The following is a 13,730-nucleotide window of genomic DNA, read 5'->3' as shown; positions in this document are numbered from 1 at the left end:
TTTTATGTGTCCCCTCCATTTTGGATGGATCACAAACAAAAAAATTAAAATGGATGAGGGGTTTCACAGAATAAAGAAAAGGGCTTGCAGACAGCAGTAGCTCTAGATCTGAGCTACCTTCCTGACATACCAATGACGTAAACTGGACAGTATCTCTTTGTTTCACATGGAAAACAACTCAAGAAATAGTCATTATCTCATTTAATGTATTCTAAGCATGTGTGAAATTTCTTTACATGCTACTGTGAATTCTAGCCTGATTATGCTAAAATTTTGTTGGATGAATCTGATAAAATGAAACAGAACAGCACACTCAGTAGTGTAAACAGTAAATAGTACACTGCCTTTTCTTTGTGCATTTCCATGTTACAAATCTGACACAAGTTTTAGATTATGAGGATTTTAAACCTTTTCGGCATGCTATTTTTAGGAAAACTGTAATATAATAAAAGCAGGAAATTCATATAAACATTATTGCCTCAAGGCCTAAAGAACTCAAAGAGCTGCAGATAAGATTCTCAGAAAGAAAAGCCATCCTAGCAGCAAGATGAACACAATAGGTCAACTAACCTCTAGTGATTTGTAATGGTTTTTATATTAAGTAGAAATCCTTGCTGCTTTTGAAATGCACATTACATTCCATTAAAAATAAGGGGTAATGAAAATGGAGAAAATCAGAAAATGACCAAGTGGATAAATCAATAAGTAAAATAAATAATCATAATGATTAGGAGGTACAGTAGATGAATATGTATTCTTTGTTCTCTGGAAAAAAAACTTTGGTGAAAAGAGTAATAATTCAAGCACACTGAGTCAGATATTTATTAACAGCAACAATATACACGCTAACCTACATACATCATAAAAATACAGTACTGCATGGACGTTATGCTATTTACAGATTTACAAATTAAGTGTCTCATAGGCCTCACATCCTAACCACCCAGGAAAAACCCCAGACCCCTACCATGTATTCAAGCTCTTATACAGTATAATGCATACAAAGGCCAAAAGAAGAGATAACCTGCCTAAACTAAATAGAATACAACCTGCAGTTAAATCTCTCTGCACCAAATAAATGGAAACCTACTGTATCTCCCTCCCTAAACCCACTAACCAGGAGAGGTAGTTTTTAACCAAGGGATTCTTTACAGCAAATCAAAGTTCCTGATAACAACAGAATAGCAAGCTCTCATAATAAGGTTCAAATACTTATTGATTGACACTTAATCATTTGCCCAGAACTTAATTAATGAAGGTAAACTTTACGATTGATGTGATCACTGAATCTGGAACCACTACATCCCCTTGCGTTGAAGCTGGAAATGTTGACACAAGCCGAGTGTTCCCCATTGTATCTATATTCACTTCATAACAATATCAAGATCTGAACATTAGGAATCTGATGTGAAATTAGAAATTGGGAATGGGCAGGACTGTGCAAGAAAATTGTGGAGTCATTAGAAAAATATCTGGTCCAATGACTTTCAAAAGAGATGTAATAAGTTATTTTTACATCTGTACTGTTAACATTAAAGTTGCTCTGTACCATCATTATAAAGGTCTCTGATTTTTTTTACAAAAAAGGTTCTAAATAACATTAAATTCTTATTAACTTTGATAAGATCAAGTTTTTCCTTGTTAATTTGTCATACTTTTACACTGGTTTTTATCAATACAAATTTGTGGATAGACAATGGTATCATCTATGAATGTCTTTTTTTTTCTTATTGCAAGCTTCTTAACCCAGTGCAGAATTGTTTTTTTTTTGTAGTTATTATTGTGTTTTCACAACTTGAAGCTACATTTTCTTCACTCTGTAGATGTTTTTTTTATGTTTACTAATTGAAGGCTTTTCAAGTTTTACTAATTTCAACAATGAATACATGTGTCACTGTAAAGGAAAAAATGTTCGCCAATTTTTAAATAAGCCTTTGTTCTGAATTACCGTACCACCACAAGCTATAAATGAAATAATTGTTCTTTCAACTTAACGGAAACAGAAATACTTAAATTAGAAAGGGATTAGTCTCCTAAATCTTTAACAGAACAGAGCAGTGTACTGACACCAAGATTAGTGAGCAGACTGTGTATATGTAATGCTTAAGATAAAATGTGATTTTCTTTCTACTTTCATTCCTTGCTAAAATAAACAATCTTTGATGGTTTTAATCCACACTTCATGAAAGAAAGTTATTAGGGAAATCTTTGTTAAATGTGTCTCATCAGCTAACAAACCATTAATGTAAAAGGAAACTCTAGAATTAGAATTATTTGTGGAAAAGGAATCACATTACTCTTACTTATCCTAGTAAGTTGACCTTTATGTATTATGCAGTGTAGCTAAAAAGGAATATTGTAAAAATAACTCAAAACTTTATTATAAAATACATTTCCTACACCTTTTACATATTTTGTGCATGTGTTACTTTTAGTTTTTTAGGTTTGAGGACAAATGCAGTGTGTATTTTTGTTTTTATCAAATTATAGCTGCTCACAAACTCTGCTAGATTACATATTTGACAGTTCTTAATAAAAAGAAGGAATTTTCAAATTGCAGGTATGAAATACGTACAAGTTGGTGTAAAACTAAAGAGAAGCACTTCAGAGATGACTGCAAAGTTACACCAAGAAGACCAAAAAGCTATATGATAGTAAGGATTTAAAAAGCTACAGTATGTATAGCAGGCTTAAATTGTTTTTTATTTTAATCTCTTAGGAATCTGAACTGGCAGAGCTGAGAGAAACTATTGAAGCACTGAAAACACAGAACACTGATGCACAGGCTGCCATCCAGGTTGCACTGAACGGCCCTGACCACTTACATAAAGGTACTCATGGAAATACATACTGCATATACCTGCTGAAGCTGCATGGGTGGGCGGATATTCATTGCCATTCAGCCCACACAGTATTGTTTCATAAAACACCCCCGCCTTTTTAAGAACAAGGAAGGCATTGTATAAGAGATGTGGTTCTTTAAATATTTTGAATTCTATACTAATGTGGAATGACAAGTAGAGACTTTTTATGACCGGCCTTCATCGAATACACGTGACAGCCAATGCTGGTAGAAATCAAGAATTCTAGCAGTTCTTTGGGTGTTTTTTGAATCTGTCCTCTTTTATATACTGTCCATGTTATGTAAATGCAAGTGTTAATGATAAATCATTGCATTGAGAGATACTGCTTTCTTTTTCTCAACGTTCCACAAAATCTTCCCCTTGCGGACTTTATGCACCTTTCTCCCCCCCCCTCATGTGATAAATCACTTGGCTGTCTAATCCCTTTTTACTCTCATGAAGGAAACATTGTCTTATACAGACAAAAATGCTGGATATAAATGGCTTCTATCTGAAGCCCTAAATACAGCTTAGGTTGCACAAGATTATGTTGTGCTTTTGAGATCATTATGACTTAAGTTTATAATTGCTTTTGAGATCATTACGACTTAAGTTTATAATTATGTTTTCACCAATGCAGGTATTAATTTGACCAAAGTGGCTATTCAAGAATATCAATAAAATACCAGTTTACCAATATTTGTGATATTAGCATCTGTGGTATCCTTTCTGACTCAGAAATGATGATAAATAAAAGAATCAGTAGCAGAGCCACATCAGTATGCAGTGTGTATGTAACTGTTTTGTTCACAAAAAGAGAGACATTTGTCATGTTGTGAAAGTTTGTGTATTTTCTTTTATCTGTATGAGAGATGGGAGAGAGGATGGGGGAAAAAAAAGCTAAATAGGTACATACTGTACAGAAATTAATTGAGAATTCTCAATGAATTCTTATTGAATTTTCAGACCTGCGAATAAGGAGGCAGCACTCTTCAGACAGCGTGTCCAGCATCAATAGTGCGACTAGTCACTCTAGCATTGGCAGTGCCAATGACGCGGAAGCCAAGAAGAAAAAGAAGAAGAGCTGGGTAAGAGCAGACACCACAGGAGACACTCCAAAGGCAGCTAAGATTTCTGCATTGAATACGTTAACCACACAGAGGGCTGTATTTGTATGCAGGCTAATTTGCGTTATTGTTTACCTCAAAAAGGCCATGAATTTTCATTTCCTCGATTTGTAATTCCACCCTCTTTCATCTTTCATATCACTCTGGCAGGCCAAGGCTGAAGGACACAAGGTGAATATAAAGTTAGCACCATCTTTCAGCATGTGTTTTGGAAAGAGGGAACAGATGATCAGCAAGCACAGTAAGCTGTGTAGGTGGCAGCACAGCATGTACAGCACTGCTTCATTGCACTTGGCCTTTAGTATTTCTCTTGATGAACGGACATCTTATTCAAGATTATTTTTTGTCCATAAAAAATGAAAAAGCACTACAAATTGTTGTTTTTTTTTCCTTTCTGGTTGAAAAAAGCACTATAGAAAGCTGTAATTACCTGACTTTGAAAAACAAGTGTGCTAATCCATTCTTTCCATGATTTTATCTTGTTTATTCAATACCAATTTGTCAAGAGCTAGTCAATACAATATTCAGCACTTTTTTTTTAATTGACACCCACTCATATTTCTTATAGATATTCAGTGTTTTTCAAGGAAATTAGACATGTCTATAATGACTATGTTTTGTACTATATGCATATTATTTATTTTATTTATTCACAGGACTGTTGAGGGTTAAGCTGTTGTGGTGTTTTGGCCTCATAACTTTTAGATAGTGATGCACAGTGAAAACACTATAATTTACCTTTTACTTCAATAGCTCTTTGGGCATATAGATAATGTTACAGTATGTTGTTAGATTTTTTACTGCATCAGTATACAGGTATTAATTACAAAAAATAACCTATCCAATCCTGCCACATATTTACAAATCCCAAATACTTCTGTTCAGCTGTGATTTCTGATTTACAATAGTCTAACATGGTGTTTTCTTATCTCGAAGAAACCAGCCTGGGGGGTTGAAATATTGAATAAACCCATAACAAACTAAAGAGCAAATTATACTTCTTATTGAAATATACGAATTGGTCCATTAATACCTACCAGGACAAATTTAAATCAGAACTACAAATCTAAGAAAAATCCACATAAATTAAATGATAGCAGGTTACCGGGCTGCAGAATTTGACTTAAGCCACTATAGCCAGAACACAATTAGTGAAAGCAGGTGTTGAATGGAGAAAGTGTTGTAATAGACATCTGTGTCTGAAGGTATATCGTGAGCCAATATTAAAATATCAAAATCAAATCAAATATCAAAAGCCAATATTAAAATAGTTCTAAAATGTACACATCTTGTTGGGTTTAGCAGTTTTCAATTTCTTGGGTTGTTCTCAACAAAATGACATGTATATGGAGGCTATCAGTATAGAAACACTACAGTATTATTAGGTTATTTTTAAATTTTCAAATAATCTATCATTTATCATTATTAATTTTAATGTTTATGTATTCCATATTATCTTGACTGCCACCCTGCTAACAACCCTTTGTTAAAAGTCTGACATGCATGGTATAAGATTTCAATGTTCCTCAGGATCACTGGGACAAATTTTACTGGCATTGCTTGCTTTTGGTGGTATTGAATGCCATCTACTTTTCAAAGGTTATACTGTACAGGACATTATGATCATCATGTAATGCACAAAGCCAAAATCAGTGAGATTATCATTGAAATTATAGTGCTGTTACAGCAATTACAGCACTGAGTGTCTTTTATAGAGCTTATCAGTGCAAAGCGACAGTATCATGCAATTGTGAATGAACCTTCATTTCTCCAGTCCCCCCCATAGATAAGGACAACACAATGAGAGAGAAATGGATGCAGATTGCCTCCTGCTGTACACACATCTGCCAATGTAAATTTGAATCTGTAAACCAAGTGATGAGAAACGGAATCCAGTGTGTCGGAAATGTTGGTAAATGTTTGTTCCTTAGAGGAAGAGTGTTGCCAAGGGAGCGACGCGATTCCCATACTTTAAAAACGCTAGAAGTATTCACTTTTAAGGTGAAGTGTAGTGTATGAAAATGCCATCCAAAGCTGTAATGGTCTGGGGCTGTCACATACTGTATACAGGGGTTCCTGTTTGTAGACAGCCTGTACCAGAACAGCATTGTAATAGTGAGTGTGTTTTACCTCTAGGTTGCTGATTCCATTCCTGCCCAGGTCAGTAGTGTTTGAAAGTCCTGTCAGTCTGACTGCTGTGGGAGATCCCCGTGCCCTCAGCGCTGATAGCAGTGGACAAATGTTTGCATGGCAACGGCCCTCCTTCTATTTAAAACTGATTGGCACCTAATTCATAGTTTGGATTTAAAGAGGCCCTGGACTGAAAGTACCTGAACACTGAGCTATTGCTGCGACAGCAAATATCTTGAAATGCCATTTCAATGTATTTGTTTACAATGTAAAAAAAATATATAAAATTAAGTACGGCATCATCCAAAAAAAGTTTTTGTTTATCATTCAATGCACCTAAAATAATGGAACCTTTAGTCTCTTAAGTAATATTCAAATATGAGACATACTGTACAGAAAATGACCTCGAGTGGAATAAAAATGTAATCGAGTACATACTGTACGTAAATGCAATTGAATTGTAGAGAGACAGGGAAGAATATGAAATCAGCAGCAAAATGTTGATATGTGTAATACTTTCATTAAGGAAATGGTGAATGCAGGAAAAGATTAAGGCATTCTAGATATTTATTCCTAAATTATCCTGAGGGAGCTTTGTTAATTTGAGGTCAGGGTAAAATGTAGCAACGTTTGAGCTGCTCAGTGAAAGAATTGTCATATTCACTTTCAAGTACTTTCATCTCACTCTTCCATGAGCCCCACCAAACAGAGAATGCAATTCCCCCTCCCTGTATGTAACAAGCTTTTAAAAAATTAGTTTTATAAGAAGCTGAGTATTTTGTTTTATTCTTTTTTCAAATGTGTGTTCGAAAAGTAGCTTCCATTCAAAGTAACATCAAACTTTCTAAAAGACTTAAAATTTTCACGCATGAATATAAAATAGTGCATCAGTCTTTATATTTCTTCCAAACTGTTTTTTGGTTGTTGTTGTTGTTGTTGTTGTTGTTGTTGTTGTTGTTGTGGTTGTTTTATAATGGAATGCTGAGCTTTAACTGAACCCCCGTGAGCAGATTCAATACTGTAGTATCCTCATACAGTACATCCAGTGCAATGCAGATCTGTTTTTGTAAACCAAAACAAGGATGTTTGTAGTTGTTTTAAACACAAAAAAAAATAAAAGCTGAATGTGTTTTCAAATCTTTATTAATTTTCTTCAAAACCTCTTTGTTTTGCCCTTTGCAGTTTTGCTTCGCTAGAATTACTTTACCGGTGGGATTACACTGGCCTAGATTGAATCTGCTCCCAAGTCTCCTTATGAGATGCTTTGCTTCCCTTTTACTGACCCGAGGCTGAATTTCAGATAATGGTAATGAACTGACTAACCCTTAAGGGACTGTATTTCTGGTCATGTGTATCTCAAGAACTAACTGCAATTGATATTTCTTTTACAGCTAAGAAGCTCCTTCAAGCAGGCATTCAGTAAGAAGAAGTCAACCAAGCCACCATCTCCACATTCTGATATAGAAGAACTCACAGACTCTTCCCTGCCTTCCTCCCCCAAGCTTCCTCACACCACAAAACAGACAAGCACTCCTTCCATGAAACCCTCCCAGTCAGCATCTGAGTAAGTTCCATCACTGAATATGTGCATGTACAGTAGCTGACATGGTATATCTGATATTATAATATGTGTTGCAAACATGCAGGGCTTGTTCAGCTCTTCCTTGATGTTGTGCTCTAGTCTTCAGTTATGTGTTCACTGAGTTCTGGTTGTGATAGCTGTAAGTCCTGGTCAAACCTAAACACGATTATAGCAGCATTTCTGAAAACGGGACGGGGCTAACTGTTAAGAATATTGTATTTCCATATTGTTATCTTTACATGCAACACAGAAGGCTTTGTAGAGTTCGTACTTTGTCTTGAAGTCTTGAAATGTTTTTGCCAGAATTGTTTTTTAAGAATGTTTTAATGGACTACAGTAGTTATTTTTGGTAAATTAAAGGGTTTTCAAGGAAAATAGCAAACGTAGTGTGTTCCAGATAGCAAAATGTAGTGTTGCCAAATTTCAGTGTAGATCACAACTGTCTTTTCTTCATTGAGTGTTCAGTCACCCTTATAGTATTGATGTCTTTTGAACCTCACTCCCAAAAATGGGTTCTATATTAATATACCCCTTAGTGAAATACATAGAACGTGAAGTTATGGATGGGTTTCCACTGTTTCCATTTTCCTTTCAGCTGTGTTTCTCAGTTCTAATTTTGTTTCACTTTTTCTGATTCTTTGTTTTTTTTTTGTTCAAATCTGTCCATATGCTTTATTCTTCATTTCTATGCATCTGTTTATAGCAAGTGTGATTGTGCTAGCAAGTCATCCCCCATTTGGATACCAAAGAAAAGGCAAAATGGCCATGTGATCTACAAGCACAGATCTCGGTAAAGGATGGTGTGCTGCATGCTTTGTTGATTTAGTGTGGAGTGCCTTGATGTTTTTTCTGTTCTTTGTCTGTTTTCTAAAACATAAATATTCATCACGCGTAAGAAAAGATTTGAAACATTTTCTGTCAAGAGCCATCTACAACAACACCAATATCAGTTAAATTGTCACAGCATGTCTTCTGTTTTTTTAATACCATAGAATCCTTTTAATCAAAACCAAGAAATAGCCATAATATTTTAACACAATAAAGTCAAGAAACATTAAGTTTCTTCCTGGAAACAAAAGGAAAGGACAACAGCAGTGCTTCCTCCTATTAATTTCTGCCCCTGTCTATGATTACACTCCCATGAGTCTTGTCAGCCTGTGAGAGATTTTCCTCCCTCTGGAGGAAGAAAGATTGAAAGGCATGCAGACCCTTGGAACCTCTGTGACTCTCAACTCCCAAATAAAGGAACTTTTCTGTCCCTCCTAACTCTAAAGTTGAGCAGCCTCTGTGCCCCCTCATTATTGTATGAAGAGCACAGACTACAGAGGTCGTTCGTCATTCCACAACCTGCTTTCATGACTTGAGCCCCTTTTCACGATGACCTTTGTCATGTAGGTTTAAAAAGGTTGATCCACAGACTTTTAACGTTTGAGGGGGCAGAATCCCGGATTTTGGACTGGGTGGGTCCAGAGTTAAAGCAATAGTTTGTTTACAGTTTGGCTTTTCTAGATCTTGTTAGTTCATTTCCAACTGGTTGTTCTTCCACCTCCGAGCTGACATTGAAGGAGAGGGCTTTGTTCTCTTTTGGTGAACAATACCCATTGCTAGGGCATGGTGCTACTGTATATCCCATGGGCCGGCAGAGCTGCTGAGATCTGTAATAGCTACACCTCTAGGTACTGAAAAAGGAGGTGAAATAACAGAAGTTTGCACTCCAGGAAACCATCATAGTAGGATATTGGATTAGTATTTAGGTCAAAGTGAGAGTTAAACTGCTTTGGCACAGCCTCCATGTAAAATCATATACAGGCCTATATACTATACTCTAGCTTTATATACACCTGGGGGTCAACAATTTATGTAGTGTCATTAACCAAATAACATTTATTGAATTAAAAATTAAAGTAGCGCTGCTACTTTCTCCAAAAGGAGACCACGTAAATTTATTTAAATTTTAATTTTGTCTGGTTTCTAGAAATTAGAATGTGTGCTTTGAAAGTATATGGAGTGGATGATAACGTATTAGGATTTTGAAAATAATTCCAAGCTCTAAGTTTTGCAGTTAAGATTCTGCATGGCTGAAAACTAAATGTACATTTTCTTTAGTTCAGTATTTTATGCTGTGGTAAAGATTGTTTAAATGCCTAACGTTGTGCTATAATACTGTAGAATAGATATGAGGTGAACTATTTAGGTATTAAATTATGTGGGAGCAAACTGTAATGTCAGTAAGACCTTATGTTATCAGTGTTTGTTTTGAATATTTGTGATTAGTAGTTGGACTGTCTACTACAGTACATATTTTACTAAGACAGCACAGAGTAATGTCAAGTTGATTTCAAAGGTAGCATGTACTTGTAGGTAAGATAAGATTGAAGCCAAATCATTTTTAAACTTGTGAAATACTGGAGCTGGCAAGTCCCTAATGATCTTTTTTTAATCTTTTTTTACTCTTTGTTTTTAATATTGATGGTATCGTAAGGACCCTTTGGTGTGGATTTGAAGACATCAGCCCTGTGTTCTAAATTTACTCTTTTGGTATGAGGAGGAATCTCGTCTCCTCCACTGAAGCTGGGGGCTGTGTTTTAATTGTGTTTCTCTTGCAGGCTGTGCGAGTGTACAGAAGCAGAGGCAGAGATCATCCTTCAGCTGAAGAACGAGCTGCGGGAGAAGGAACTCAAACTGACGGATATTCGGCTGGAGGCCCTCAGCTCAGCTCACCATCTTGACCAAATCCGTGAAGCCATGAACAGAATGCAGGTTTGTATAAGTCTCACTGAACCTTGCAATGGAAGACATATAGTAGGTATAGAGTTGTATGTACAGCATCATTATTATGTTAACTGTGCTGTACAGTATCTTGACAGTTGCTTTCAGTGAATGAATTTTGTTTTAACCATGTCTAATTGTGATGTTCAGTTTCAGACATGCTGTAGTGTTTCATACGAGTCTTTTCAACAACATTTCCTGCAGGTGTAAATAGGACTTTTAAACATGATTCTAAAAGTGGTGTTCTTTCAAAGAACATTATTTTATTGCGACATATGTTAAAACATAAGAATGGAAACACTCACTATGATTATTTTCACGTTCTCTTTCATAGCTTGCCAGTAAGAGTTTAAAACATAACAAAGAAATTAACCTGTATTATTTTTACTGTATTCATACAGTGTTTTATGACAAAGACATTTAAAACATCTCAAACTGAAGGTTAAAACTCAGTAAAGTATAGTGGCAAATTGCTTCTTAATGATAAATGAGGTGACTCAAATCCTTAGAAAAACCTTTGGCCATCTCTGCTTTTGTCATGAAACTGGATGCAACCACTGGTAAAAAAAAAAAAACCCAACAAGATTGTTTTTAGCCACTCCTTTACAAACTTGTCCTGCCCCAAGGCCTCCCACTCACCTTCACCTTACTAATAGAAAAGCCCTGGTAACAAACTGAATACTGTAGAAAATAGTCTTTTTATAAGGGCAGGACAGAAACATCAAATAGGTAAATATGTAGGTAAAATACAGTATGTCTGTCTCTACCAGTACAATATAAAACTGTTTGGATGTTTAAATGTCTTGATTAAAGTACTTAATTACAAATGCCATGGACAGAAGTTTTTTTTTATCACATGATAAATGTAAGAAGAATCTGTGGCTTTCCAAAGCTCTGCTTTTTAAGACCATTTTTGGAAACACTTTTTGCAAAGGTTTTCTTACAATGTAAAAAAAGAATGAATGCTTGTATGTGTTGTTGTTTCAGTTAATTCATATATGATATAGATAATATTAGAGATATTAATATACTGCACATACAATATGAGTACTGAATACTGTATGTGCACACACATTCTCTTAACATAAATGAATGTGAACATTTTAGAATTGACAGAAGACTCTATGATTACACACTAAATACTAAATAATAGTATAACTGATATTCTGGTGTTGGCAGTTAACATCACATTTATAAGATCTGAAAGGTGTTTTAAAATTATGAAACCACTTTAAATAGTGTCAGGTGGCTATATGGCTATTTTCTCCTTTAAGATTGCACAACAGGCTCTTTAACAGACTCTGTAAAGAATGGCTTTCCAGTCTTTCAGAAGTCTTAAAAATGTTTAATGATAAAAGAATTGCAGAACACAAAATAAATCATGTGCTATGAACAAAATGCTATTATTTCAAAATCCCAAGGAAGTCACATGCTTTTGTGTGAGTGGGCTAAGTCTTATCAAAGTAAATCAAAACCCTACCAAAGGGATGTATTGCACAAGAGAAAATTGAAAATTAAGAGGTAGCTTTTACTTTTTGCTCTAAATGCAAGAAAAAACTCATATTATGTGTTTGTGTAAAGTTTGTACCAAATTGCATAACAGCAGCAGTATCAAAAGCTTATTTTACCAGCTGAATGGGTGATTGAGCACTGATCAACAGTGTCTAGGATGGAGGAACTTTCTGACTGACTGTAAGACATTCTGTTATTATATTACCTTGATATGGAACTAATGTGATGTGCAGGGATTTTGCAGGAATAAGCAAATGCTTTGTGGTCTGAAGCAGGGTGACTAAGAGGTCATAGCTGGCTAGTGCAGGGCTGTGCTGATCCCCAGTTTCTATTTGAACTGTGCAAGCATAGTAATCACTTGGCACCACTGAGGATTTAACAGAGAACCCAGGCTTTTGCTTATTTAGCTGTCAGCAACTGTTAATATCACCAAGATCCCGTTTCCAGTTGAGCGAGAATGAAAAAGGACAAACTTAGAAGGAAATATTTCACAAAGGGAGAGTGAGTGAGCTGTTTATCAACAGCCCAAACTCTTACATATTACCAATTTGTACGTAATGTAAAAGGGCTTGTTTTGTCTCTTGTAGGTTTATATTTATTCCCAAGCATCCCAACTCCAGACCAATGTTTATGGAGATAACATAGCATACCAACTTATGGAGCTAATTACAGCAGAGACTCTATTTGCTTCATGTATTGGCAAATATGTTCAATTTCAAATTGTGTTTGCAGGAAATCACAATATTTTTAATATAAATAAATATAAAAATTGAGTGTTCGGAAACATTTTTGCTGATATTCAAATATTTATCTGATTGGAGCTACAGTTGAAGTTGAAGACTTAACAATTACACTGAAGTTAGTTGCCAAGACCTCTACAACCTCTGGGAGATAATAAACTGCAAGCAGTGTCTGTTATACATTTGTAAAGGTGGTTGTGGAGCTGAAAGGCAGTTCATGTTTGTTGCAAGTACAGTAATGCAACAAAATACAAACTCATTAAATGCAAACCACAGCAAGACAAAACATTTTTTTCAACTAAAGACACTTTGCTAGCAATAGAGAGACTTTAATAAAGGAAATGTGTGTTGCTTCTTAAATTCCAAATGGAAAGGAAGTTTGCAATGGGGGTTACTGGTCACATTCAACACTGTCAACTGACAAATACACATGAACTACACATAAATGTATTAGTTTTGTTTACAAATTTAAGGTCGGTGTGGCTTGGAGTGCTTCTCGAGTTTGGTTTTATGGATTCCAGCAAAAACTGTTACAAAAGCTAAAACCAATCCTTCAACAACTAAGGCCGATAATAAAATATATAATCATACCTCAACCTCATACTAATGTAAATAGTAAAAAGAATATTGTAAACTTTTTTTCTCCTATTTGTTAAAGAGAAGGCCACATAAACATTTATGATCAAATCCTCCTTGATGTTTCATAAAAATGTAAAAGCTCTTTTCTTGCATCAGGCTCTTTAAAACTAATCTCAATCTATTTCATTCACCTAAAGAATTGTTTTCCAAACCATTAGGCTAAGTGGTCAAGGTAATTTTTCCCTGTGTGTAACAGTACATAAGAAATGCCACAGATGAGTGGAGCCATTTGCCCACTGAACTCATCAGGTTATGTTTTTGTGTAGTCCCATAACTGGTACTGCTTGTCCTCTAAACAATCCCCCCTCCCATATATGAAATCTCGTTGAAGCCCTTCAATATCTGGAAAGGAACGAATTCTAAAAGTTAAAAATAACCATGCAAATTT

General features: G+C 35.3%; 1 protein-coding gene across 11 annotated transcripts in view; it reads left to right on the top strand.

Annotated features, from left to right (window-relative positions):
- The window catches only part of nav3 (neuron navigator 3), a 350,214-nt gene that overhangs the window by 320,176 nt on the left and 16,308 nt on the right, over nucleotides 1-13,730 (top strand). For 6 of the 11 annotated variants that reach the window (XM_015352852.2, XM_015352850.2, XM_015352846.2 and 3 more), the window contains 6 exons: nucleotides 2,720-2,831; nucleotides 3,810-3,931; nucleotides 6,107-6,130; nucleotides 7,492-7,664; nucleotides 8,386-8,472; nucleotides 10,289-10,442. In XM_015352852.2, coding sequence (XP_015208338.2) covers nucleotides 2,720-2,831; nucleotides 3,810-3,931; nucleotides 6,107-6,130; nucleotides 7,492-7,664; nucleotides 8,386-8,472; nucleotides 10,289-10,442 — 672 coding nt within the window. The remainder of the gene's footprint in view (nucleotides 1-2,719; nucleotides 2,832-3,809; nucleotides 3,932-6,106; nucleotides 6,131-7,491; nucleotides 7,665-8,385; nucleotides 8,473-10,288; nucleotides 10,443-13,730) is intronic. The other 5 variants (XM_015352847.2, XM_015352845.2, XM_006633537.3 and 2 more) reach the window with 3 other exon arrangements.

Source organism: Lepisosteus oculatus, chromosome 7 (genome assembly GCF_040954835.1).
Source record: "Lepisosteus oculatus isolate fLepOcu1 chromosome 7, fLepOcu1.hap2, whole genome shotgun sequence".
Taxonomy (NCBI): Eukaryota; Metazoa; Chordata; class Actinopteri; order Semionotiformes; family Lepisosteidae; genus Lepisosteus; species Lepisosteus oculatus.
The sequence above is the reverse complement of the archived record's forward strand: the minus strand, read 5'-3'. Positions and strand labels throughout refer to the sequence as shown.